General features: G+C 34.4%; 3 protein-coding genes across 8 annotated transcripts; 1 reads left to right on the forward strand and 2 right to left on the reverse strand.

Annotated features, from left to right (window-relative positions):
* Nucleotides 1-16,254: 16,254 nt before the first annotated feature.
* On the forward strand, nucleotides 16,255-18,314 carry LOC145018428 (NAD(P)-linked oxidoreductase superfamily protein). Its single transcript, XM_078976324.1, has 8 exons — nucleotides 16,255-16,703; nucleotides 16,917-16,967; nucleotides 17,043-17,116; nucleotides 17,194-17,281; nucleotides 17,351-17,557; nucleotides 17,631-17,702; nucleotides 17,782-18,024; nucleotides 18,111-18,314. The coding sequence occupies exons 1-8, from the start codon at nucleotides 16,563-16,565 to the stop codon at nucleotides 18,198-18,200; spliced, it is 966 nt and encodes a 321-aa protein (XP_078832450.1). The 5' UTR covers nucleotides 16,255-16,562; the 3' UTR covers nucleotides 18,201-18,314.
* A 356-nt stretch (nucleotides 18,315-18,670) lies between these two features.
* LOC145018425 (uncharacterized) lies at nucleotides 18,671-20,749 on the reverse strand. The gene has a single exon (XM_078976317.1). It carries the CDS (start codon nucleotides 20,360-20,362, stop codon nucleotides 18,842-18,844), a length of 1,521 nt encoding a protein of 506 aa, XP_078832443.1. The 5' UTR covers nucleotides 20,363-20,749; the 3' UTR covers nucleotides 18,671-18,841.
* A 1,791-nt stretch (nucleotides 20,750-22,540) lies between these two features.
* Nucleotides 22,541-24,637, reverse strand: LOC145018426 (Ubiquitin carboxyl-terminal hydrolase family protein). 6 transcript variants are annotated; one of them, XM_078976321.1, is made up of 3 exons: nucleotides 24,386-24,637; nucleotides 24,237-24,303; nucleotides 22,541-24,058 (listed from the first exon to the last, which is right to left on the reverse strand). In XM_078976321.1, the coding sequence occupies exon 3, from the start codon at nucleotides 23,796-23,798 to the stop codon at nucleotides 22,599-22,601; it is 1,200 nt and encodes a 399-aa protein (XP_078832447.1). In that variant the 5' UTR covers nucleotides 23,799-24,058; nucleotides 24,237-24,303; nucleotides 24,386-24,637; the 3' UTR covers nucleotides 22,541-22,598. The 6 variants fall into 6 exon arrangements, with proteins under 6 accessions (XP_078832447.1, XP_078832445.1, XP_078832448.1 ...); XM_078976319.1 differs by having other exon boundaries at nucleotides 24,135-24,303; XM_078976322.1 differs by lacking the exon at nucleotides 24,237-24,303.
* Between the last annotated feature and the right edge of the window lie 1,156 nt (nucleotides 24,638-25,793).

The following is a 25,793-nucleotide window of genomic DNA, read 5'->3' on the forward strand; positions in this document are numbered from 1 at the left end:
GAACTTCGTGAAAATGGAATGAAAAAAGGAGCTTATTGGGGGGCGGTGCTCGACAAGTTTCACGCTATTTTAAAGAAAAATCCGTATCGCAACAACGACATGTTGAGCAGCAAATGGGGTATGATAAGTAAGCGGTGCAGCAAATTCAACGGTATTTACAACCGGATTGCGGCGCAACAACAAAGTGGAACCAACGACTTTGATTTGTTCAAAGCTGCGAAGGAACAATATCGGGTCGAAATGGATCATGTTTTCGACTTTGAAAAATCATAGGAATTGTTGCGAGCGGATCCAAAGTGGAATAAAACGCCTACATCGTCGGAGGTTCAATCCAAAAGGTCTCGCAATTCTAGTTCAGTCGACGTGTCGGACGCACGGACTAACATCGACCTAAACGCCGATGATGATGAGATCCTGGATGATATCCAAGAGATATCCCCACCACGACGACCGCCCGGACGCGACAAAACGAGGCGCGCTGCAAGACATGCGGAGGAGGTGGAGACGAGAGCAAAAGATGCGGCGGAAATGAGAGCGAAATTCGACGAACATAATTTGTTAATAAAAGAAAAAAATGAGTTGAAACGTCGTCAGTTGGAATTTCTGGAAAGTCAGGCACGGGAGAAGCGGGAGCAAAAAGAAAGGGAACTAATGACACAACAATTGTCAATTCTTCGGACAAGCGAGGATGGTTTAGCACCTGCTGATCTAGCGGTGCTACAAGCAATGAAGGAACAAATTATGAAAAAATATTTGGGTTGATTGTGTGGTATTTAGTAGTGATTTCAATGTTATTTTAGTTATTAATTTAGGTTTAAAATTATGTTTTTTTAATTGTAATCGGATTTTAGATTTTAAATATTATATCTTTTTTTTTTGTTTTTAAAATTATATGTTTTATAAAAAAAATATATTAGTTATTAAAAAAACGCAAAAGAAAAAAAAACGAAAAAAAAAAAAGTTAAAAAAAACGAAATAGTAAAAAAAATACAAAAATAAAAATATTTATTTTCAAAATGTTGGTGTTACATCTTGTTGTATCTTGTTGTCTATTTCCCCACTTGGTGTTATAACACCACTTGCTTATGTGGCATGTGAGGTGGTGTTGCAACTTGTTGCCCAAGTCAATGCTCTAAGTAATATTACTACATAAGTAAAGTGATAATAACAGTGACACAACGGCGATGAAATGACATTAATATTTATATCGATAGTCGATAGAAAGCATTTTATTATAATAAAAAGATTTCAATAGCTATGCTAACAATATCAATATTAATAATAATGTAATTTATAGCAGTAACATGCATAATGTACCGACTTGTCTACTAGACTTATCATGCGGACGTCTATGAGAGCTAGTTCCCAACTTGGTTTTTCAAGTACAACTACACGTAGCTTAGAGTGATCTTTTGTTAATATTACACGATTGTATTATAAGCACTATGAATAGGTATCACATTGATCTCTTTCCTTATACCTTATTAATTAATTATTATTACTTGCATGTGCTGAATTTAGTTGTATCGTCCTTTCCTTAAGAAAATTAAGGGAAAAATTTAAGTCTCCTTCAATGTTCATCCTACAACACTGAGATGGATAAGATATTTACGTTCTATATATATATATATATATATATATATATATATATATATATATATATATATATATATATATATATATATATATATATATATATATATATATATATATATATATATGTTCAGTTTCATTTGAGATCATTCTAATTTTGTGAAACTATGAGACCAAATCTAAAAATAATTTTAAAATGCAAAATACATGGAAAAATCCAAAATTTTTTTTTAAAAATATTATTTTTGGAACTTGAATTAATTAAAAAAATAAAATAAAAAAAAATCCCGTTTTTTTTTTTTGAAAAATATGTGAAATATTCTAAATAGAATATTACACTGACATATTTTAAAATGCAAAATAAATGGAAAAATCTTAAAATTCTTTTTTTTAATATTATTTTCGGAACTTGAATTAACTAAAAAAAATAAAAATAAATAAAAAAATCCTTTTTTTTTTTTTTTGAAAAATACGTGAAATATTCTAAATAGAATATTACACTGTACATATTCTAAAAATAATTTTAAAACGCAAAATAAATGGAAAAATCAAAAAAAAAAATTTTAAGTATTATTTTTGGAATTTGAATTAACTAAAAAAATTAAAAAAAATATAAATAAATAAAAAAATGCGTCTCACGGTCTCATAAAATTAGGTCATCTCACATGAACCTAATCCTATATATATATATATATATATATATATATATATATATATATATATATATATATATATATATATATATATATATTCTACCCCATATATAAACATATGTTATTCTATTCAAAGTAATTATTGTGTTATTGTATGCATAAATAGGTAACATTCACTTTCTTAATTTACTAAAAATTCACTAATTAGGAAACACAAGTTTAATTAATAAAAAGTTTCGAATTTTCAGATATATTTGATTTTCTTAATTTTGAATTTTCATTTTTTAATTAATTAGATTATAATTCTAAGATATTTCTGTTACAATGATATTCTATGAGAATGTTAGATTATCTATTTTTGACAAAAGAAATGTTTTGAATGAATGAATATTTTGAAGACAAACAATAGTTTTGAACCATCAGTTTAAAAATAACTTTAAAAACTTCTTAGAGAATAACAAATTTCTGAACCATCAATTGAAGATTAAAAACAAACATTAAATTAATTCTTATAGAATATGGGTAACAATTGCTAAGAATTACATTTATTGTTAGAAAATAAAACTAAAAAATTTTCAAATCGGGAAAGAAAACATCAAAATCTAACAACGACTAATATATCCCAAAAGAATAATGTGGTCCGTTTCAATTTTGTGGTCCGTTCTTCAAGCATCAATTTCTGTGATTCCAACAGAACTGGAATTCGTGATTCCATTCCAACAGAATTAGGGTTGGACCTGAATTGAATATATTGTTGTTGGATTAATTTCATTAGTATTGGGCCATTATTTCGATCACATACTGTTCATGGTCCATCCCTTTTGCCTTAATATAATATCAAGAATTCCCGTTTGCGTTACTTCTTCTGGGTTCGATCTTCCCTGTTTGTCAAAACGAACATCAATGATTTGTCTAAGGTTATTGCTTGTCGACGATTGTAAATCTATTGATTCCCGTTTCCTTGTACTGTTCATTGTTGGTTGTTTGGGGCATCTATCGTGTTCTTTGTAACCATGTACTGCAATCAAGAAAGCTTATCTATGATTGTCAAATATATTGCTCATGTGTTCCTAAGTCGATTTCTGTGAATAATGCCATTATCGAGATCAATTGTGATTTATCAATTGATTCTATGTTTACAAAAAGTCAATCTATTCGTTCTTGCTCTAACGTCAATTTTGCTTATAGATTATATCGATTCTGTGAAGTTAAAGGCGAATTGGAGTCTCAATGATTTAAAGTTTTTTTTGAGATACCAATATATGTTGCGATTCAAGAATACAGATTATGCAGTGTGATGAACAGATGAAGATCGGATGAACAGAACTGGGTTTGGTTTTTTTAATGGTCAAAAACAGAAAAGTCAAAATTAACTGTGATACGGGATGGACTATAAATGAACCACTTATCTGCGAACGTTTGTTGACCGTGATTCACAACGAACCAGTGCTTAGGAGTCGGATTTACCAATGATTCACATTGGGACATTGATTCAGAGCGAGAGATCAAAGATTCGCAATTGGCTGATTCGCAACGAAATGACTTGCAATCGAGATTGTGAATGGGTCGGATTCGCAGTTGGGACTAGACTCGATTTTCATCTCACAAATGATCCTAGTGTTCAGAACGAAAGTATGATTCGTGGTTGTTGATTTCTTGGATTCGTATGTGTCACCGTTCCAACGGATAAAGGGAAGAAACACAAGTATGTTACCTGATGAAGATGAACGATGGTGGTTGATGGTGTTCGGTGGTGGCTGATGGTGTTGGTCGGCGAACGGGCAAGCTCCAGCCTCTTATCTTCTTAAATCATCGGCATCGGTTAGGTTGAAAAAGAAGGGATGGATCGGTGATAAAGGTTGAAAAAGAAGGGATGAATCGATTATAAAGAAGCAGTAACCATTTCAAGGGATTTAAAGGAAAGCAATCCAATATTTTAGGGATTAATTAAATTTTTATTTAATTTAACAAAATTAATTAATAGGTAAGATTATATATCCTTATTTAAGTTTTTGAAATGATTGGCCCACATTTATTCATACAATAACATAATACTTATTTTCCATAAATGAACCTAGCTCTCCCTCTCTCTCTCTCTCTCTATATATATATATATATATATATACACACACACACACACACACACACACACACACCAAAGTTCTAAATAACGTAAGGCATGGCTTGGCGGCAAGATAAAAGTAAAGTCATAACAAGCCTTGGCGAGCCATTGCATTTTTCAAGGCGTAAATATATTATATACATTAAAAGATATAAATCATATATTTATTGAATTTTATCAAATATATGAAGTTTTTAGAAGTGTTATATTAATATCTAATTGGAAAAAAGTTAACAGAAACTCATTTATTTTAGACCCGATAAAAAAACAAAAAAACTCGTGCCTTGAAAAAAACTCGCACCATAACGCGATGTGGCACACCTTGACAGGTTATTTGGACGTCACACTTTACAAACCCGCCTTGGACGTTTTCGTAACGGCAACACCACGCCTCGCGCCATGGCACGCCTTGAAGCGCACCATGGCATGCTTTTTAGAACCATGATATATATACACACTCTAGTCCTATTGATCACCATATATCTCCAATGAGACTTGATCCATGACCTCACAATTAAAAGGATTACTACTTACCGATAGACCAAAGACTCTTTGGTACATTTAACTCCATATTGATTATAGGTTTTAATTTTCTTCAAGCTAATGAAGTTGGAGTTTGACTAACTTTATCATCTATTATGTGTACAAATCACGTGTATAAAAACATGTCTCTCAACTAAAATATTAAGGTTCAAATCACGTGGCGGACAAAAGTTATGTATTTAGGAGCATGGTTAAGGAGTGGGAGTTAGTCATTAAAAAAAAGGTAATATCTTATTTGTCTTAGGGACGTTGGAGGGATGAATGTGTTGTGGATCAAAATAACGCAATTGTTTTTATATTAACTGAATCAAGTTTTCACTTTCCTTTGAGGGTTGGAATGTGCCTCGTCCGTAGAAAAACTGGACACTATGGTCGAGAGTGCAAAGATCGAAAGTCCGAACCTGTTGCAAATGTTGTTGAAGAGGTTGCCAGCAACATGGTAACAATATGAACCCTTGAGAGGATTTCATGATTTATTCCTTGACGTGGGTGATAGCAGGTCATGGGTGGTTTGTTGATACGTGAGCCATTATGCATGTTTGTAGGTGGTTTGTTCTATATTATGTTTTTTATTTATTTATTTATTTATTTATTTTTATTTTTATTTTTATAAGTTTTAGAGATTTAGGAAATTTCTTATCATGATCCTAATTTTGGCATAATATGTATAATGAAGTTTAAACATTATTTTAAAATTACGTATGTCTCGAAGGAAGTCTGAATGTTTGAATAAATTTATTTAGATTATATATGATATAGTATTTATGTTTTTAACATTTATTTTTCAACATTTATAGGTTTTTTTATACCAAAAATACGAAGCGACTAACTCAACATTACAAAATACATAGGGTGAATAACACATTGATTCATGTTCAAATCCTAGCACTATTAAGCTTCTGTGGCCTTGAGGTTCGCTTGTAGTAACTCCAGAACGTGAGACTATCTAAACCTCATGTTTGCAACAAATGATTAATCGATTCACGAAAACTAGCCCGAAAATCTTCGCTAAAAAAGTTCCATTTCAAAAAATAAAATAAAAAAAGAACAGTATACAAAATACAAATAAATAAATACGAGCTTTTAATGAGTGAACCCAATTAATAAACTAAGTATACATTCAAGAAAACCAAGAGAAAAGTGTAGCACAATAACATCTAAAATGGTTTCCTCTCTCATATTTTTGCAATATTTTTTATTTTTAATATTTTGTATTAAATAGATAGTTATCATGATAAATTTTTGTTCAAAATTTTCTAAGTACTTAACAAACAAGAAATTATTATTTGCTACTTAATATAAATAAAACACATTTTCATATAGTCATTTTCATTTAAACAAAAATAATCCAAGTAATTTGCATATGAGAGTGAAAATGGACACTAACTTTAATACGGCTTTAACTTTTTAATCTTCCTTGTACTTTTGACTTTGTTTAAAGCACTCAACTTTAATCATTAACTGATGTTTTAATGGGTTAAATGTGCATGATTAGATAACATTTTTACGCATGTAATTTTAAGTAATAAATTTATAAATTAACGGTTTAAAGCTACATCTTTTTAATCGAATATTCAAGTTGACAGATAGATGATCACGCATATGAAAATGTGTGTGTTTTTTCTTATTATCTACCGACATACATACATTTTTTTTGTTGTAATTTTTATCTACCTACATACTTTTATGTTCAACAAAATTTTCATTATCTACCCACACACGGTTATGCTAACAAATAATATTTCTTAAAAATAGTAGGTAGTGACAACTGACAACCATCAAAGGGGTTCTCGCTCGGTATGAGGTGAAAAGTAGGTTGCGACTGAAAATTATAATTTTAAACAAAATTATACTAATGGACAAATGTTCATGAAAAAAAATACTACAAAAAGTCATTTTGAGGATCTATCGTGTGCGTTTTAAATCTGAAAATGATCAATCATATTTTTTTTTTCAAAAGAAGTTGTATTGATACTTTTTGTCAACCGGAAAATTTGTATAATTTTTTCTAATTTTTATTTGAAATAGAAACATCTTTTATTTTATGGAGTTTAACAAAAACAACTATAACATACTATATATATATATATATATATATATATATATATATATATATATATATATATATATATATATATATATATATATATATATATATATTACATAAAATGATATTTGAATATAAAAAATCAAAATATGATATAAGTTTTTGTTATAAAATAAAATCTTTACACTTGTACTCTCAAATTTAGTTTTTTCTTTGCAAATCATTTTTCCTATGTTCAAATATGGGTGACATCTCATCAACAAACAAATTAAAATATGTTATATGTTTATATATATATCATCCAAATTATCCCAAGCAAGGGATTTTTAATACTCGATTGATTCCAAAGATCCACGAGTTTGTAAAATATAGAGGGAATTATAAATTTAGTTATTTTTTAATGATTTTTCATCTAGTAACCAAAAATTATTTATTTATTTATTTTAAAAAAATAGCCGTTGAAACTGCAAATGAGGTTAATTATCTTATATGCGGTTTCATCACCTCGTCTTCGGTTTCGTCATAAATGGCAAAGCACACATTCGGTTTCGTCTTCTCATCCGCGGTTTCGTTACATCGTCTTTGGTTTTGTCTGACACTATAATAAAAATTCATTTTTTTAGTTGAAATCGCAAATCGGGCTACCTCATATGCATTTCTCTCCAATTGTATTTGGTTTTCTTCATGTTTTTTCGTTCATCGTTTCTGGGCTTTAATGACGAACCCACAAATTGGTATATGCCTCATCTTTGGTTCCATAGATTTGTTTGCGGTTTTCTTCTTCGTGTTGATTCTTTTTCAAGACAAATTAACCTAGTAGTACTTGTTCAAAGATAACAAACAATAGTTAAAAAAAAACTGGATAAACAACAACAAAATCAAACATATCTTGAAGAAAAAATCAAAACGAAGAACGAAACCGAAGATGAGTCTATGAAACCGAAGACGAGGCATATACCAATATGTGGTTTCGTTATCGAAACCCATGAACAGTGAATAAAACCGAAGATGAGTGGAAAGGAAACCATAGATTAGCCTCATCTACGATTTCAACTAAAAATGATTTTTTTTATTGGAATATGAAACCAAAGAAGAGGTGACGAAACCACAGATGAGGAGACGAAACCGAATGTTGTTTGCCACCTATGGTGAAACCGAAGACGATGTGACGAAGCCCCATATAAGGTAGTTCCATCTACGGTTTCGGTGACTATTTTTGTAAAAAAAAAAAAATTAATTTTTGGTTATTAAGTAAGAAGTCATTAGAGAAGATGGCTAAATTTAAAATTCTTTCTAAAATATATTGTAATATTTCAATATAAAATTCAAAGAAACATTATATCATAATTGGAGCTCTCTTTTAAGAAAGTTACAGTACAAGATCTTAAAATCCCATCGACATACGTATGCTTAATGGTCATGTACAAAATAAAATGCAAATTTAAATATACAAACTCAAAACAAATGAAGAAAAAATAACATAAACCATTAATATATTACCCGGAAACACTCAAACATACACCTCCCGTTTTTCTGAACATCGCGAGCAACATAGAACAAATATAGGATACACATGATGTACAGGTCAAAACTTTCCCATTGAACCTAAGAATTTGAAAAAACAAAATAAGTAGAGATACCCTTTGATATAAGGTGATATGGTATAACCATGTGCCATTATATGTTTGCCATATGTTATCTTGTACGATTACCAATACTATTTCGAAATAATGAATTTAGTATTTTAAAATTTATCACATAATCTACATGAATAATTCCACAACACGTACCATAGTAGGTACGACATGTAAGAGTTTTTCTAGAAAACACAAGACGATTATTGGGAACATTTCTTTCAAGGCATATGGGCTTTGAATTGGGATGAATGTTGATTGCTTTGTGGCATGTCATGGAGTGCATTTAAATTAATATGGAATCCTCTAGTGTGATTACTGAAAATTCCTCCTTATACGATAGAAGTCTATCACAATAGATGAGAAATATATATATGTGGATTATGTCATGTTGTGATTTGATAACTTCTAGACGAGGTAAGTAAAATAGGTAATGAACTGATTTTGTATTTTGATATTTGAAAATTTATAGGGAATTAAGAATCCAGATGTCGTGAAAGGTGGCACTTTAAATGAACATTAAGTGAACCGGATTTAATTTATAAAGAAGAGAGTGAAGATGGGTGTAATATCTATATTGAAGGCACACAGGTATTTAACTAAGGAATAACCATTCCAACTTAGCATATGTGATCGTTGTCACATAAGTAAAAAGGAATGTGCTTCAGAAGTAATAAGTTTTTGGGTGAAAAAAAATATAACATTGATAAATGGCATTTTGTACGATATGTTTATATTTTGAATTTTAATGATGTCATTTGGTTTGATGAATGCATTATCACTGTTTATGGAACCTATGAATTGGGTTTTCAAACCATTTTTTGAGAACTTTGTGATTGTTTTTAATTAATGTGTACTCATCTACTCTACATCCTAGGTTGAACACGAGAGACACATGACAAAAGTACTTACGAGTAATAAAAAGACAACGAGATACGAGTATAATGCTTGAGATATTAAGGCATTTGAAATGTAATGACTTACAAGTAAACAAAAACAAGTGTAAGTAAACATGATGTATCTTGGTGCATTATCTTAAGTATCATTGAAAAGTGTCAACCGTGATTGAGTGAAATCATGGGATTCACCACCACCACATGGACCATTTTCTGACAGGTCGTTTAGTCGAAGCTCTATTAGCGCCAACAAACCATTCCATTTATGTTAGAGCGGAAAATTTTTCTTTAAAATCACAACTTGAAAAATCAATTTTAGCTCGATTTTTAAATCACGTCCAATGAATTGGCCATAACTACAGAGGTAGGTAAGGAAGATGACGAAAATATAGAAGATGAAGGCGAGGAAGATATTGAAGAGGAAGGAATTTCTGATACATGGATACAGGATGTTGAGAGCGAAAAAGAGGATGGAGAAATTCGGCAAGATGAGGATGAAAATTGTGTGGATGGTACAACGGTTGTCGGAGAATCGATTCAGGGGGATGTGTCATCGCCGACGAGCACAATCCCTGTGAGGGTGTCGTCAAAGGAAGTCCAAGAGTCTTTTGGGGAGATGCAACAGGCAACGGTAATTCCCCAGGAGGCAGCTGAAGTGACCCCTTGGAAGCCTAGGTCAATAATCGAATACGGTAAGATTTCTCTTCCCCAACCTCGAGGTGAAATTGATGGGTCCAACCAACCGGTACCCGATCCCAATGCCTCGATCCACACCCAAGATTACTTTGGGCTTTTTTCGTCATTTAACGGTGATGGACTCCCTTTTACGCCAGCCCAAACCAATAATAATATTATAGGATCAGTGGGTAAAAGAAAGAGGTGCGATAATCCGAGAACGACATTTCCCCATAACTCAATCACTCCGATGGCGATTCTAGCAGAGCCTGATCCTGCGAAGGAAGTATACCGACCGCCCCTACAGAAGAACATCGAAGAAATTGTCACCCCCTAGCACAATTGATCTTAACAGAAAACCTGATGCTGCCCCCAATTGTTCCACCAGTAGTATCTAGAGCTCCTTTTCTCTTGAATTGGCCAGAACTGTAGAGGTAGGTAAGGAAGTGAGCTTCGAAATTGAATCCGGAAACCCTATATTAAGGGAAGCAATGGGTGTAACTGGAGAGCAAAACATCCCCCAATGAATATTTTAAGCTTGAATATAAGGGGTTTTGGCGAAGATTATAAGATTGAGTGGGTGAGGCGATTAACAACTAAATATGATACAATGTATTTGGGGATACAGGAAACTCAACTAACGGATACAAGTAAAATTGATGTTAGAAGCTGTTGGGGTAATGGAGATTTTGGGCACGTAACAACTTCATCTACTGGGAGATCTGGGGGATTACTCAACATATGGGATTCCAGCTTATACCAGGTAGATGAAATAATTAAAGCGAGACATTTTTTAATTACTATTGGTAAGTGCTCTGGAATTCAAGGCCAAATGGTTTTTGCAAATATATACGGCCCTCACAATTCGCAAGAAAAGAAGAAGCTATGGGAAGAGATGAGACAGATTAGAGCAATGAAAAAGAGTATTTGGGTAATTTTTGGGGATTTCAACACTGTAAGAAGAGAATGCGAAAGATATAACTCCCAGTTCGACCACTCTGAAGCATTCTGGTTCAACCGATTTATAGTTCTAGAAAATTTACATGATCTCAGAATGGGGGAAGTAGATACACCTATTGTTGTCGGCCCAGTGTCAAGATGAGCAAACTCGATAAAGTCCTAGTTTGTAAGAACTTCATGGAGATTTTTCCTAATGTATCAGCTATAGCTTTACCAAGGGAGCTGTCTGATCATTTCCCTACCAACCTTCGCACTGCTGATGTTGACTTTGGGAAAGCTGTTGGATTCGTATCTAAGCCTGTAACCATATTTGGTAAATAGTTGACCCGGTTATGCATGATCCTTTTAGGTTGCCTTCACCAAAGCAACTTGAATGGAGAAATAAATAGAGAAAGAGGTTATTATGATTTATTAATATGTTATAAGAATAATATATTAAAGGAGAAATCATATTTGTTTAATTAATATTGGTCAATAATTAATTAGGAATTAATTTTGTTATCAAGTGTAATTAATTAAACTAGAGGGGCTGAATTGTAATTATGTGATAGTTGCAAAATAAGGCAATGGTTATCCTTGGAGAAGGGTGGACGAATTCAAGGGATTGGATATCCTTGAAATCGTCCATATGGTCCAAGAGATAAGGGTTATCAAGGCTTATCTTATGGTTGCTTGGTGGACAAGTAACTAGATAAGGATAACGACTGAAACTCTAATCCCAACCCTATATAAAGACCCCTAGGCCTTGAGAAATCGCCCCACATGTTCCTAAGATATCCCTAGGCCGATTTCTACCTCTCTTCTTCTCTCTCTAGCCTCTCCAATTGCTTGTGGTGTTTGTGAGCCAATAGAGGCACTACACTTGTGGTGCTTGCTTTCAAGACTTAGGGTTTGAAGATTTAAGTTGTTATTACAATATAACAACAAGAGGTATGTAATCTAACCTTATATGTGAATTTCGAAAATAGCAAGATACTTTAGGGTTTTATTCATGTGTTCATAAAGTTGTATATCTAATAGTGAAAACATAGATCCAAATCTAGGGTTGCATGCACACATATGATTGTTTGTATAAAACCCATCAAAAGCTCCATTCCGGTTCTTCACTTCCTGGTTGAAACGTGAAGGTTGTGAGCATATAATTCAACAGGCATGGGAGAAATTTAAGGGTTACGGTACCCCAGATGCGTATTTGGCTTCAAAGCTTAGGTATCTAAAAAAGGAAATAAAAATTTGGAGAGCAAATGATTATCTAAGAGAGATGAAGGAATTAAAAGAACTCAAAGAGAGGACACACAAACCGGAGATTGAGGCTGAAAATTGTATTCTCTCAAGTGATGAAATTAATGAAAGAACTCTTGGGTTCCAAAGGATTGCAGAACTTGAGAAACTAAGGTTGACGGATCTAAAACAACGGTCCAGAATAAGGTGGGTTGTAGATGGAGATGAGAATTCTCGGTTCTTTCATGGGTATGTCAACAACAGGAGATGCAAAAACCGAATACATGGTCTGATCATTGACGGATCATGGACCACTGAAGCAGATGCAATTAAACTTGAGGCGTTCAATTTCTTCCAGGGGAAATTCCAGGAGCGGTGGCCATCATGGCCAAAAATTATTAGTGACAGTTTTAGCAAGCTTTCCGAGTGCTAGTTCTGAAATTGAAGAACCGTTCACAGTAGATGAAGTCAAAAGGGTTGTATGGGCGTGCGATGGAGATAAAACACCCGGACCGGATGGGTTCACATTCGGTTTTATTAAAAAATATTGAGGTATACTATACAAAGATATCATAAATTATGTAAAACACTTCGAAAGATATGGAAGATTGGAACGGGGATGTAATTCGGCCTTTATCACCCTTATCCCAAAGATCAAAGATCCATTAAACCTACGAGATTATAGACCTATCAGTCTGATTGGATGCATGTATAAGATAATCTCAAAACTCTTAGCTAATCGAATCAAAAAGGTAATCGGTCAGAACATCGGAGAAGCTCAATCAGCGTATGTGGAGGGAAGGAATATCTTAGATGGACCACTAATAGTTAACAAACTATGCACGTGGGCAAAAAGAGTCAAAAAACATGTGCTATTGTTAAAAGTAGATTTTGAAAAAGCCTTTGACTCCGTAAATTGGGAATATATGGAATCGATTCTTAGTCAAATGGGGTATGGAGATAAATGGCGAATGTGGATTAGAGGATGTCTTTATTCAGCTTGATTATCAGTCCTTATTAACGGCTCTCCAATGAAAGAATTTCAAATGAAGAGAGGTGTGAGGCAGGGCGATCCTTTATCACCTTTCCTTTTTATAGTTGCAATGGAAGGTCTTAATATTGCTATGAGGGAGGCTTGTCAAAAGGGGATTTTTCGAGGAATCAAAGTTCCACACTCGGAAACAACCATCTCACATTTTTGTTATGCCGATGATGCCCTATTTGTAGGAGAGTGGAATCAAGATAATATTAAAAACCTTGCAAGGGTGTTGAGATGTTTTCAAGTAGCATCGGGATTGAAAGTTAACTTTTCTAAGTCAAGGGTGTTTGGTATTGAAGTTGACATGCATGAAGTCATTCGATGGGCTGCACCATTAGGATGTGAACCTGCTTCTCTTTCGTTCACGTATCTTGGGATACCGGTGGGGGCGAATATGAAGTTAAAAAAGCATGGGAAACCCATAATTGACAGATTCTATTCCAAACTTTCTCCATGGAAAGCAAAAACACTCTCATTTGGAGTAGATTGACCTTGGCTAAGGCTGTTCTCGGTAGCCTTCCATCATATTACATGTCAATCTTTGTTGCTCCAACAGGTGTCATTGAAATACTTGAAAAAATCTGTAGACAATTTCTTTGGGGTGGAGGTGATAATAAGTGTAAAATATCATGGGTTTCATGGGAGAAAGTCATTGCTCCAAAAGAAAAAGGGGGTTTGGTATTAGGTTCCCTGCGAGCTTTTAACTTGGCATTAATAGTTAAATGGTGGGGGGATATGAAGAGTAACACATCAACACTGTGGCGAAGAGTAGTCGTGGGAATTCATAACTTAAAAAATAAACATGCAGAGAGACTTTCAAAGAAAACCATCCCCGGTGTATGGAACAACATAGCAGGGGTAATAAAGGAATTAGAAAAGGCGGGAATCAGTTTTCAAGATATTTTAAGAAAACAGGTTAAAGATGGTGGTGACACTCTCTTTTGGATGGATGCATGGTGTGATAAGGAACCTTTAAGAAAGAGATTTCCTAAGTTGCTTCAAATGGAGAGCCGAAAGTCATGTACAGTTAAGGAAAGGATTCACGAGGCAGGTCAAACGTGGAAGTGGAGATCGTCCTTAACAACGGATGATCAAGTACAGAGTTTGCAAACGCTTTTAACTGTTATAGGTGATTTCCACCCGACATCCAGGATGGATAATTGGAAGTGTACCATATCGAATGATGGAAACTATCACGTACATGACCTTAGATTAAAATTAGATAATATGGAACCGGCGAGCAGCGATGTGATTATACCATGAATACATGATATCCCAATCAAGGTTTTAACTTTCATTTGGAGAGCCAATCTTGGTCGAATTCCATCCAACAAGGTGCTGATAAGAAGAGGGGTGTCAGGGATTGAAGCTAAATGTTCGCAATGTTTGTAGGAGGATGAAGATACGACACATATCCTGATTCGTTGTCCTGTGGCGACTGCAGTCTGGAAGTTGGTGTTCAAATGGTGTGCGATTCCTCAACCGCAGCTCCATGATATTGGAGAACTCATAAGTTTTTTAAATAGTTGGGGATCATGTGTGAAGAGGAGAAATAACTTCATCAGCGTATATTTTGGCACTATATGGCTGATATGGAAATCGAGATGCAACTGGATGTTTAAAAACATACGTACTTTCCCCTTTAAGATTACAGATGGAGTGAAATCACCGGTGTACACTTGGCTAAAACATAGGAGAACAAACTGTAATTTCAAGTGGGTAGAATGGTGTGCATGTCCTCTAAGTTGTATTTGAGATCATTGATATTTGTTGTAACTGTTCTGTTGTTATCCTGGCCCCGTCTAGTAACTTACTAGGCGGTGGTCATTTTTTTTTAATAATATTTGCCAGTTCAAAAAAAAAAACTTATTTATGAAAATCAAATCGCAACTTGAATAATCATTGAACACCCACCGAAATAAATTTATAGAAGTCAAATCGGGTGCTTGATGGGATCTCGAGCCTTTCTAGTTACATTCAAATCCGTTTTGGTTGATAACCAACGCTCTCCCTTTATGAAATCTACTACCATTTTGGCTTGTAACCGTCATTCTCCCACACCGGATCCCTGCTATCATCTACAACCTCATGCCACACACTTAGATTTGATTATCACATTTGGTTTTGATGATTTTGGTTTGGTTATGAGTTATGATTTCACGTTTTATTTTGGTTTGGTTTTGATCTTTGATTTAGGTTCGGTTTTAAGGTTTAATTTTTGTTTGATCTCAGGTTTGATTTGGTGTCTATGGCAACGGTGATGGTTGTAAGTGGTGGTCGAAGGTGAAGTTGATGCAGTAGTGATTGTTGCAATTGTCAAATCTTTGAACCAAGGAGGATGAGTTGGATTCGGAAATTCTTGGTTTTTTGGAAATAAAAAATATATATGATATATAAGGAGCGTTTAAGATTGCTTCTCAAAATGCTTACTTTTTGAAAAAGCAAGAAATTCTTAACTTTTCAAAAAAATCATTTTTTTCCAATAAAGTTATTGTTGCCAAACACTTTTCTAATTTATTGACATTTTATGTGGGATTGCTTTTAGAATGATTTTTGACTTTATTTTTTTTTCAAAAAGTTAAAAATATGTTTGGATAATAGAAAAGTTCTTTTTAAAATGACTTTTTGTATAGAGTAAAATGAAGGGTTTCAAAAAGTCACAAAAACCTAACTTTTTGTGACTTTACATGTAAAAGTTAAGCTAAAAATCCTTTTGCTAATCCAAACATTTTTTAAAGAGCGTTCTTTTTATAAAAAGTTTTTTTACAAAAAATCTTTCTATAAAAACGACTTTTGATGCCAAACACCCTTTTGAAAAACTAATAAGTTAAAAAAAAATATTACCTCAAACCATTTTACATAACTTAGATTTGCTTTACAGCTTCAGTTAAAAACAAGACTTGGATAAAGAGCCAAGATGGCATCATTTGTTTTCCCTGAAAAAGGAAATCCGCCACGTATGTGCCAGCAATGAACATTCATGGAGGAAAAGGATCGAAAACCACAACGTGGCGAGAACAGGGGAATCCGGCAATGTTGCTGACACTGAAAACAACGAGCTACGTGTTACATCTTCCTTCCGATTTTCATCATCCACTCGTTCTTCAGTCCCTATATGAATAAAGCAAGAAATCGGGAGGGAAATGGTTTAATTAGAGTTTCTCAGTATTGAAGAATCAATGGCGCAATCAACATTGAGAGCAAAGGAAGATGTACAATCGTTTGTATTGTTGAGTGGACACAGAATTCCCGCCGTTGGATTAGGGACATGGAGATCGGGTTCCCAAGCTTCCGATTCCGTCGCCACCGCTATTCTCGAGGTCACATCGATCATCCATCCTTCGTTCTTATTTCCAATTAACTCCTCTTTCTTCTATACCTGAACTAAACTCGATTCTTACACGACTTAAATCAGATCTCAAGTTTAGGTCATTTTAATTTTGCAAAACAAATGAAATTGATCAGATCAACGCATTCTGGAGCTCTCAAAGTCGATGCAATGGTTGTTGTTCTTATCGTAAATTTAATTGCAGGCTGGTTATCGACACATTGATACAGCATGGGAGTATGGCGTTCACGAAGAGGTATTCAAATCATACACTTTACATTCGTTTCTCCTTGTTAATTATAATAACAAACATTTTGAAACCTATTTTCAGGTAGGGCATGGTCTCAAGGCAGCCATAGATGCAGGAATCGAGAGGAAGGATCTGTTCATCACATCCAAGCTATGGTACACCATGAAATTTTAGTAAATTTGATGATAAATTGATAAGAATATAGAGTTTCCTTTAACATACATACATTCAGGTGTCATGATTTGTCTCCGGAAAGGGTTCGTCCAGCATTGTTGAACACACTTCAAGAGCTTCAGCTCGACTACCTTGATCTTTATCTGGTAAACTTCATTATAGTTTTCATATTCAAATTCTATTCCACGATTTATTTTTAATATTACTGTTTACAGATCCATTGGCCATTTCGTCTTAAAGAAGGAGCCAGTAGCCCTCCCAAAGCAGGAGATATCTTGAACTTCGACATGGAAGGTGTTTGGAGAGAAATGGAGAAGCTAAAAACACAAAACCTTGTTCGAGACATCGGAATCAGCAATTTCACATTAAAAAAACTCAACAAATTAACTGGATTTGCACAAACAATGCCTTCCGTGTGCCAGGTTTCCATCACCTCATCTCATTTCAGAGTTCTTCATTCATCTTCCGAGCTTCAACTTTCTTCAAATCTTTTAGATGGAGATGCATCCAGGATGGAGGAATGACAAAATGCTGGAAGCATGCAAGAAGAATGGAATCCATGTCACTGTAATAACATAAACGACCTTTCTTTTTTTATTTTCTCTTTTCAATCACCAGCAATATCTCATTTCATGATATGTTGTAGGCATACTCCCCATTGGGTTCACAAGACAACGGACGAGATCTGATCCATGATCCAACGGTGGAGAAGATAGCAGGGAAGTTAAACAAGAGCCCAGGGCAAGTGCTTGTGAGATGGGCGATTCAAAGAGGAACAAGTGTGATACCAAAATCAACGAACGCAGATAGGATCAAGGAAAACATGCAGGTCTTCGATTGGGCAATTCCTGAACAGGATTTCAATGTTCTTAGCAGCATCTCGGATCAGGTTTGTGTAGTGATTTACTTTTTTTTTTTTTTTCCTTTGATTTTTATAGTAATATTATTATAAAATTATTATGAAATTATAAGCAGAAGCGAGTTTTGCATGGTGAAGATTTGTTTGTGAACAAGAACGATGGACCATTTCGGAGTGTAGCGGATGTATGGGATCATGAAGACTAATCCATATTCCATGATGTGATGTGAAGTTGAATCTTGAATGTAATATAATATATAGTAATATAGACATAGTATGTTTGTGAGTTGTAATATATTTTAGTTGCTTGTTATATTAGTTATTACATAATAAAAGTAGATCAACAAATTGTATGGTATGTGTATGGAATACGTATACACACACATACCTAAATTAACTTGAAAGACAATTCACAAGATGCATGACTTTTGCTTTAGCTTTCCTAACTAAAAACCATATAAAGCATTAAGCATATGCCACTTTTGAATTTTGTGGCTAAGTTAATAAAAAGGGTCATAAATAATACATGGGACCATTCCAGAACATCTACAGCTATACCTACATTCTTTAAGACAAACATCATATGCTTCATTTAATCATGTAGGTCATTCCAAATCCCCTACAAAATCTTTGTTAAACCTTGCCCATAATCAGTGAAAAATCAAGAATCATATCATAACTATCAAAGATATAAACATAATATGATCAAATAAAATGTGCATTCTTACAAGGAAAATCTAAATGAACTATGGAGAAGAAGATCTACACGTACAACATTTCATATTTTCATGTATAATAACAACGAAAAGAAAAAGAGTATTAAGTGTATGATATTACCAGTCATGAGTCACCACCATTGATGAACAAGAACACCACGTTGTCTCAAGGATTTGAACAGATCCAAGCATTGTCCATAAGTTTTTTGATACTTAGGGCTTCTCACACCAGGGCAACATTTCTGCCACCGATTGTAATGGCATTCAAGAAAAACCTCATCGATTAGACAAATAGCACCAGTTTCAATTAACCTTGGGATCAAATCAAATTCTGTCCCTTCGATATCCATCTTCATCACCACAAAATCTTTTTCTGTCACTGTATTCTTCAACCACTCTGCAAAATCAAATCCTTGGATCTCATCAATCGATCCCACAATCCCACCACCTGACTCAACTGGTTGAATCCGACCCATGCCTCTTCCTTTTTCAACGTTTTCATCGCCTGGAGTTTGGTTGATTTCAAAGGTTAGACTCTCGTTTTTAACCCATGCAGCGTATGGCAACAAGGTGACGCCTTTTTTTGACTTGTATTGATCGTGAAAGTGCTTATCTGCTTCAATGGCGTATATTTCGAATGTCTTGTTTTGCTTTGGATACTGTTTCTTGAACCAACTGGCAATGCTGGAACCATAGCTGCGAGAACCAACGTCTATGTAGATGTACCTTTGCTTGAAGGTGATGTCCACCATGGAAGGGAGATACTTCACATTCTGGATGTTTCTCTTTAGTGTCAGCCATGGTTTCAATGGTTCTTTTGGAATCAAAGGCTCGGCTCTCTTGACTAAATCTTGTTTATAACCTGGAACAGAGCATTTGTTGTTTGAATTTTGATCGGATTTTCTCATGATTTTCATATCGTTCACTTTCTGCATCACGATTTCGTGTATTTCAGGCATATCGGAATCGAATCCATCGATATGACGCGAACGTATGAATTTACAACAATTGAATAAACCAATAAACGAATTGAAACTGTACGTATCTTTAGATGCTGTATGAACAATGAAATACCCTTCGGGTTTAAGTGTACGTTGAACCTCTTCGGCGAATTCCGCTGCCTTTTCCGATCTGTCTAACCCACCGGCGCCGGAGAATATAAAATCAAACGTGTTATCCTGAAACGGCTGCCGGAACCCTAGCCCGTTAATTACCAGCGGCTTCGCCGCTTTCTTGTATATCCCGACTGCGTCGTCGACGCCAATCTCTTTCAAAGCGTAAACGTCGTCACCGATAGGCGTTTCGACGCACAGAGCCTTAGACTTCGTGAAAAGAAATCCGTCAACTATGAGATCCTGGAACACGGTGATATAAAACATCACACGTTTCTGAAACTCCGGCGTCGAAGCAGCAGCGGGATGGAGGATAACCGAGGAAGAAGATGCATGTCCGACACCAGCAGTAGTGACGAGTTTTTGATTTTCAAAAAAATTTGACGAGGAGAAAAAGCAGAATTCATCGCCGATATCGCACGATTCGCCATGGATAACAATAACATAAGCAAACCGAATGCCGAAGACGAGAAGCGAGAATAAGAAAAATCGAACCACAATGTTTCGGAGCAAGCCGCGTTTTCCGGTGGAAGTCCCCATGGAGAGAGATTGAATTCAGTCGGGTATGGATGAGACTAACGGGAGCAGAAACGGGCGGAGGTGTGATTAGCACCGATGAGAGTTAGGCGAGGGTTATTGGAAGAACTGAGTAAAAATAGAAGAAATTGAAGCGTAAAATGGGGATGATAACATATCATTGTTAATGGATTACTACAGGGGGGGAATTCGATTTACTCAAGGATAGTTCTTCTTCATTGTTATCTATTTACTTTGATTCTCTCTTATCTGCAAGACATGTAGAAATTCTTGGAGGCGGAGGAATCTATGAAAGAAGAAAGAAGGATTCGCGGTTTGTGAAAAAGGCAGAGAGGAAAAGAGAAAAAGAGTCGGAAGAAGACGACGTGGTGGGATGACCGGTTACCGGGAGAGAAGGTACGGCGTATTATAACGTTAAAGCGACTGATAAAAAAGGATAACACAAAAATATCAAAATGGAACATGAAGGAAACGTGTTTTGTATATAAAGTTGAAGTTGAGGATCTTAAACAATATCTACAGATTACAATACATACAATTAAACAATATCTACACATTACAATACATACAAATATGCTGATTTACCCTATATCTTAAAATATACCAAAGAGTTTCCTCTTCAATGTTATCATCCCTCTTTTGAAATTAAGATATATATAATAATTTAAGAATAATTTAGTATATAGTTCTTTTTAACATGTGGAAATGAAAACCCGATGCAACCCAAGTGAAATTGAACATGATCTCGATGCCACCAACCTACCATATTCTCTATCCAAGTAGAGCAATGAAAAGAAATTTTTCGATGCGTTTAGTTGTGGAAAATTATTTTTTGTTTATCTAAAACGTGTTTTTAGAAAATAGAGTTAAGTTTTCATTTTTATTTTTCAATGAAAATTTTAAGAAAACACGTTTGTTTGAAATCGATTGAGTTTTAATTTTCAGTTTCAGAAATTTTAAAAAACTATAGAAAATTGTAAAAAATCACATTTATAATTTACATACAATTTGAAAAATAGAAAACTTTTATTTTCTTGGATTTTTTTTTGAAAACTAAATCAACTTAATGCGTTTTCCAAATTTTCATTTTCATTTGAAAATTTTCATGGAAAACTGAAAAAATTTTCACAACCAAACGCACTGTTACATTCTTTAGTTTGGCGGTGGTGAGCAATCAAATATTTGAACGTTGAAAGAGAGTCTTAGATTTTTTAATACAATTCCGTAAGAACAAAGATGAATGTGAGACGTTCTGTTAATAGTTGTTAGGCGGTATTGGTGATGCCCTTGTAGCAGCTATGGAGTTTGATTTAAGAGATAGGGTGGATGATGAGGGTTGTGGACTTGTGGTGATGGAGGGCTTGTGTAGTTTCAGAATCCTTGTTTTGTAGACTTGTAGTGATAGAGATCAATGAGTGTAGTGGCGGTGACATGAAGGTTGTGTGTTTGTGTATGTGTGTGTGTGTGTGAGAGAGAGAGAGAGAGAGAGAGAGAGAGAGAGAGAGGGTGCTTTCCAACGATGCCATTTTAGGTGTTTTCCAGTAAGAGAAAAGAGAACGAGAGGGAGGATGACGCTAGTAGCTGGAACAAGAGTGGCGGTGGAGCGGAACAAAATATTTTCTAAAATAAATTTCATTAATAAAATACAGAAAAAATATTTTAAGGATAATTTGGATATCTTGTTATAGTTAGGGATTAAACTTGGAACAAAATCAAACCAAAAATAATTAAAAAATCGGGTTTATTCGGTTCCTTTTCATAACAGTTTTTTCTAAACCCTGTTTTAGACCAGTTGCATAATTTTTATAGGTTCAGGCTGGACCCGTTTTTGCAAAGCCTAATTTATAGCCACAGGCCCATAGTAGCCATCACAGGCCTAGGCCCGATTTTGTGCAACTCTACATTCTGTTTCAAATGTTTATACCAGTATGCTAAATTTTATAAATGTTATCATTAAAATTTGCATATTTCACTATTCCTTTATACACATACATTTTGTACTAATGTTGTCAAGATTAGTTTGAATAAATAAAATGCCATGATATAATAAACTATATAATATCGAGCTCCTATGAACATACAAATATGTATAGTATCTATCACATGGATACATATATTCAAAAGTCAAACATGTATCAATTAACTGTCATACAAATGTCACATATAGATTTTCTAAAGATGTTTATAAAAGCATAAAGAACATATTCATATAAAAAAAAATAAAATTCTAAATTCATGTTCATACAACACATGATGAATGTTCAACATCTCTCCTCCCACTGAGTGCTACAAACTTATCCCTAAACATCAAAAGAGGACATTTATCAACCAATCTTGACCCTTCATAACCTTCTTTAAGAAAAACACTACTCTTTGCACCTTTATTAGTAATGTAAAACAAACCATGATGCTTAATTAAACAAAGCAACAATCTAGCAGGCAATCTCAATTCTGAATGAAATGCTTCCAGCTGTGCAGAAGTCAACCTTTTCTCCATAGTCAAACTAAGAACCTCATGAAGAACTCCAACCACCCTCTTCCGAGCTTTAGGATCAGAAACTTCAAATCTTTTTGCATTCAAATAAGGAGAAGGAAAATCCATCTTTTGCCATTTTTCAAGTTCTTGAAGATAACTCATGTTTGGTCGAAACCCAATTGGGAATTTTAAATGAAAAGCAAAAGGGCCATGAAAGTTTCCATCTTTTGAAATTCGTGCCCGTTTCTGCTGCCCGGAACTGCCCGAAATTCTGTCTTGGATCAATCTTTCCTCTCGGGCAGTTATCGCAAGGGAGGAATCCCATGTTTCAAGTTCAAGATGGGGAATCCCGCGTACTTCTTTTACAGAGAAAAATTCGGGAAATTTTGGGATTAAAGATTTCTTGAAATCAGAAGGTAAACCGAATTCGGGTTGAATTAAATCAATGGATTCAAGTGGCAACCTACAATCAACTGACAACATTAATAGTTTCTTCAAATTGTTGACCAAAATGGGTTCCATGAGTTCATTGGCTACAGATTCTTCAGAAGCAATCTTTTCGGCTTTTTTGGTAAGTGAGACTGCAGGTGGTATTTTGTGACCACTGCTGACGTGGAATATTGATGGGTATTTTTCAATAACAGCTATGAAATTCCATTTTTGAATAAATCCCACTTCTTTTTCGAGGTCTCTGAGAAGTAAAGATTGGTTCTTTTGTGATTGGATGATTGATTTGAGCTTAAGGATGAGATTGGGTTTCTTTTGGAGGTCCATGGCTTTGTCTAGTTCATGGACTCTGTGGTAGATTTTCTTTTTGGGTCTTCTTCCTCCACAGGTTTTGTGCATGATTTGAATCCACATAAAATTTGATTTCGTGAAAGAGGAATTGTCCCAGATTTTGTCGTATAGGGAAGATGTTAAGGGTTGGTGTAGACGTAACAATGGTAAGATTGAACTTCTCATATTTGGTGAGGAAACAGTCTATGAAGCAATATGTCGAACAGTTGGTGTGCACAACGATTGCAAAGAGAAAATGTTGGTTTTCTTCCCCCGACAAACATAAAACCAGTGGCTAAAATTTAGCGATTAATGCCGGTTTTCATTGCAAAGAAGTAGAAGTAGTCCAGTGAGGAAAGGAGAGAATCGATCAAACTTGCATAGAGTAAAAGCTCTTTCCATCTTGAAGATACATTCGTTTTGTTAAGAAGCTAATATGCCGATTCCTGCAAAAGTTAATGTTTTAAATATGAAGAAACATAGAAAATTAACTAAATACATGAAGAGAAGAACTCCAATTACATAACAAAAGTTTCCTCAAGGTTCTTTTTTATTTAGAATCTTTTAAACAATCCCATTCTGTCATGGTCATGAGCACTCGTTTGGTAACGCCGATTTCATTACCTTCCACAGTTCTAACAGGAATTTCATCAAACAGCTTATGCGCATAACCCAGGATGCTAAAAGTTACCTTGGGAAGTAGGAAAACCAATTATAAATCGAAATATAAGCCCTGAAGCATGATAATTGGAATGCATACTTTGAATTCTTACTAGAAAATTAATTGGTTGGCGGAAACCATTTGATTCGTTTGTTTCAGACTTCCAAGAATGACGATTTGTTTCAATAGTTTTTATTTCTTGAATCCGTGTCTTCCCAATTGGTAAGATACATTCGTTTTGTTAAGAAGCTAATGCCTAAGATAAAAAATTTGGGCCTTCCATTTCTTTGGGCCCTATTCTAACTCTCATTCCCCACAACAATTCAACTGTAGGCAAGAAGCCGTTAATGAGAATGAAGGAGCCTTAAGGGTGTGGGGAGTGTTGGAGTCTTTAACGACTTTTTGCTATATAGGTAGGGGAATGAGGTTTGGATGCGGTTTAGACCATAGTGTGATTTGGTGGAGAGAAAAATAATGTTTTATTTAAATTATCTTTTTAATAAAATAAAGTGTCACATCACTCATTTGGTGTAACAAGAAACCGCACTTTTGTGGTAAAAATGATGTGACGTTTATGTGACAACGAAAAGAGTGCGGTTTCGGTAACACGATTCCCTCCAACCTAATAAGACTATTAGGTATGAGCTACTAGGTGTAGACATCATATTATTACATTTTATCATATTCAAAATGTACCACGACAACATCCTACTCATACATGAATGTTATAACACTCAAGGTGAAAATGGGTTACATCTAATAACATGTGATAACACCAATTATTTTCTATTTTATTTTTTAATTTCTTTTTGATGCTTTTCTTTTCTATATTTCGAATTTGTTTTTTTATTTATATCATAATAATTATATTTATTATATAAATTAAATAATAAATCTTGTGAAGCAACAACCTTTAATACCAACGAAGACGCTCCATGATGACCGCTCGAATATTAGCATTTCCACGTCACGGGGCAATTTCTCCATTTCCAGTATGTGCAGTCAATACTCCCAAGAATACCCGGAAAACCATGTCTTTCTTCATGAGCCGCATATAGTTGTTGCATATCATGCAACGAAGGTTTGCACAAGTATTTGTCACCGAAGGTTTCGATAACACCTCTTGCCAATAAATACAAACTTTCTCGTGCGGTCCTCTCAGACATTTTCATATAATCGTCAACATAATCGGACGACTCGCCCATTGCCATAAATTTAATTGCAGCAACATATTTCTGCAACCCTGTTAAGTCTCGTTTACCTCTAGCATCATATCTCAATTGGAAAAAGTCATACCTAAATATATATTAAACATGTAAAAATTGTATTTATTTTATCTAAAAGTGACATGTATAAATTAGAAAAGTTGAAATAAACGATACCTAAATTGTATTTATTTTATCTAAAAGTGATATTTATAAATAAGAAAAGTTGAAATAAACGATATCTTGCTTCCATGGCGTTGACTATTCTTTCAAACACATTTTTTCTCAAACGAAACATTATTTTGAAATCGTTTG

Source organism: Lactuca saligna, chromosome 9 (assembly GCF_052625555.1).
Source record: "Lactuca saligna cultivar CGN05327 chromosome 9, ASM5262555v1, whole genome shotgun sequence".
Taxonomy (NCBI): domain Eukaryota; kingdom Viridiplantae; phylum Streptophyta; class Magnoliopsida; order Asterales; family Asteraceae; genus Lactuca; species Lactuca saligna.

Bases quoted from the DNA above. Each gene is read 5' to 3' on its own strand.
- LOC145018428 (XM_078976324.1), top strand. From the start codon at position 16,563: ATGGCGCAATCAACATTGAGAGCAAAGGAAGATGTACAATCGTTTGTA. The intron at 17,117-17,193 runs GTACACCATGAA...ACATACATTCAG, and splicing joins TTCATCACATCCAAGCTATG to GTGTCATGATTTGTCTCCGG. The intron at 17,282-17,350 runs GTAAACTTCATT...TACTGTTTACAG, and splicing joins ACTACCTTGATCTTTATCTG to ATCCATTGGCCATTTCGTCT.
- LOC145018425 (XM_078976317.1), bottom strand. From the start codon at position 20,362: ATGGGGACTTCCACCGGAAAACGCGGCTTGCTCCGAAACATTGTGGTT.
- LOC145018426 (XM_078976322.1), bottom strand. From the start codon at position 23,798: ATGAGAAGTTCAATCTTACCATTGTTACGTCTACACCAACCCTTAACA.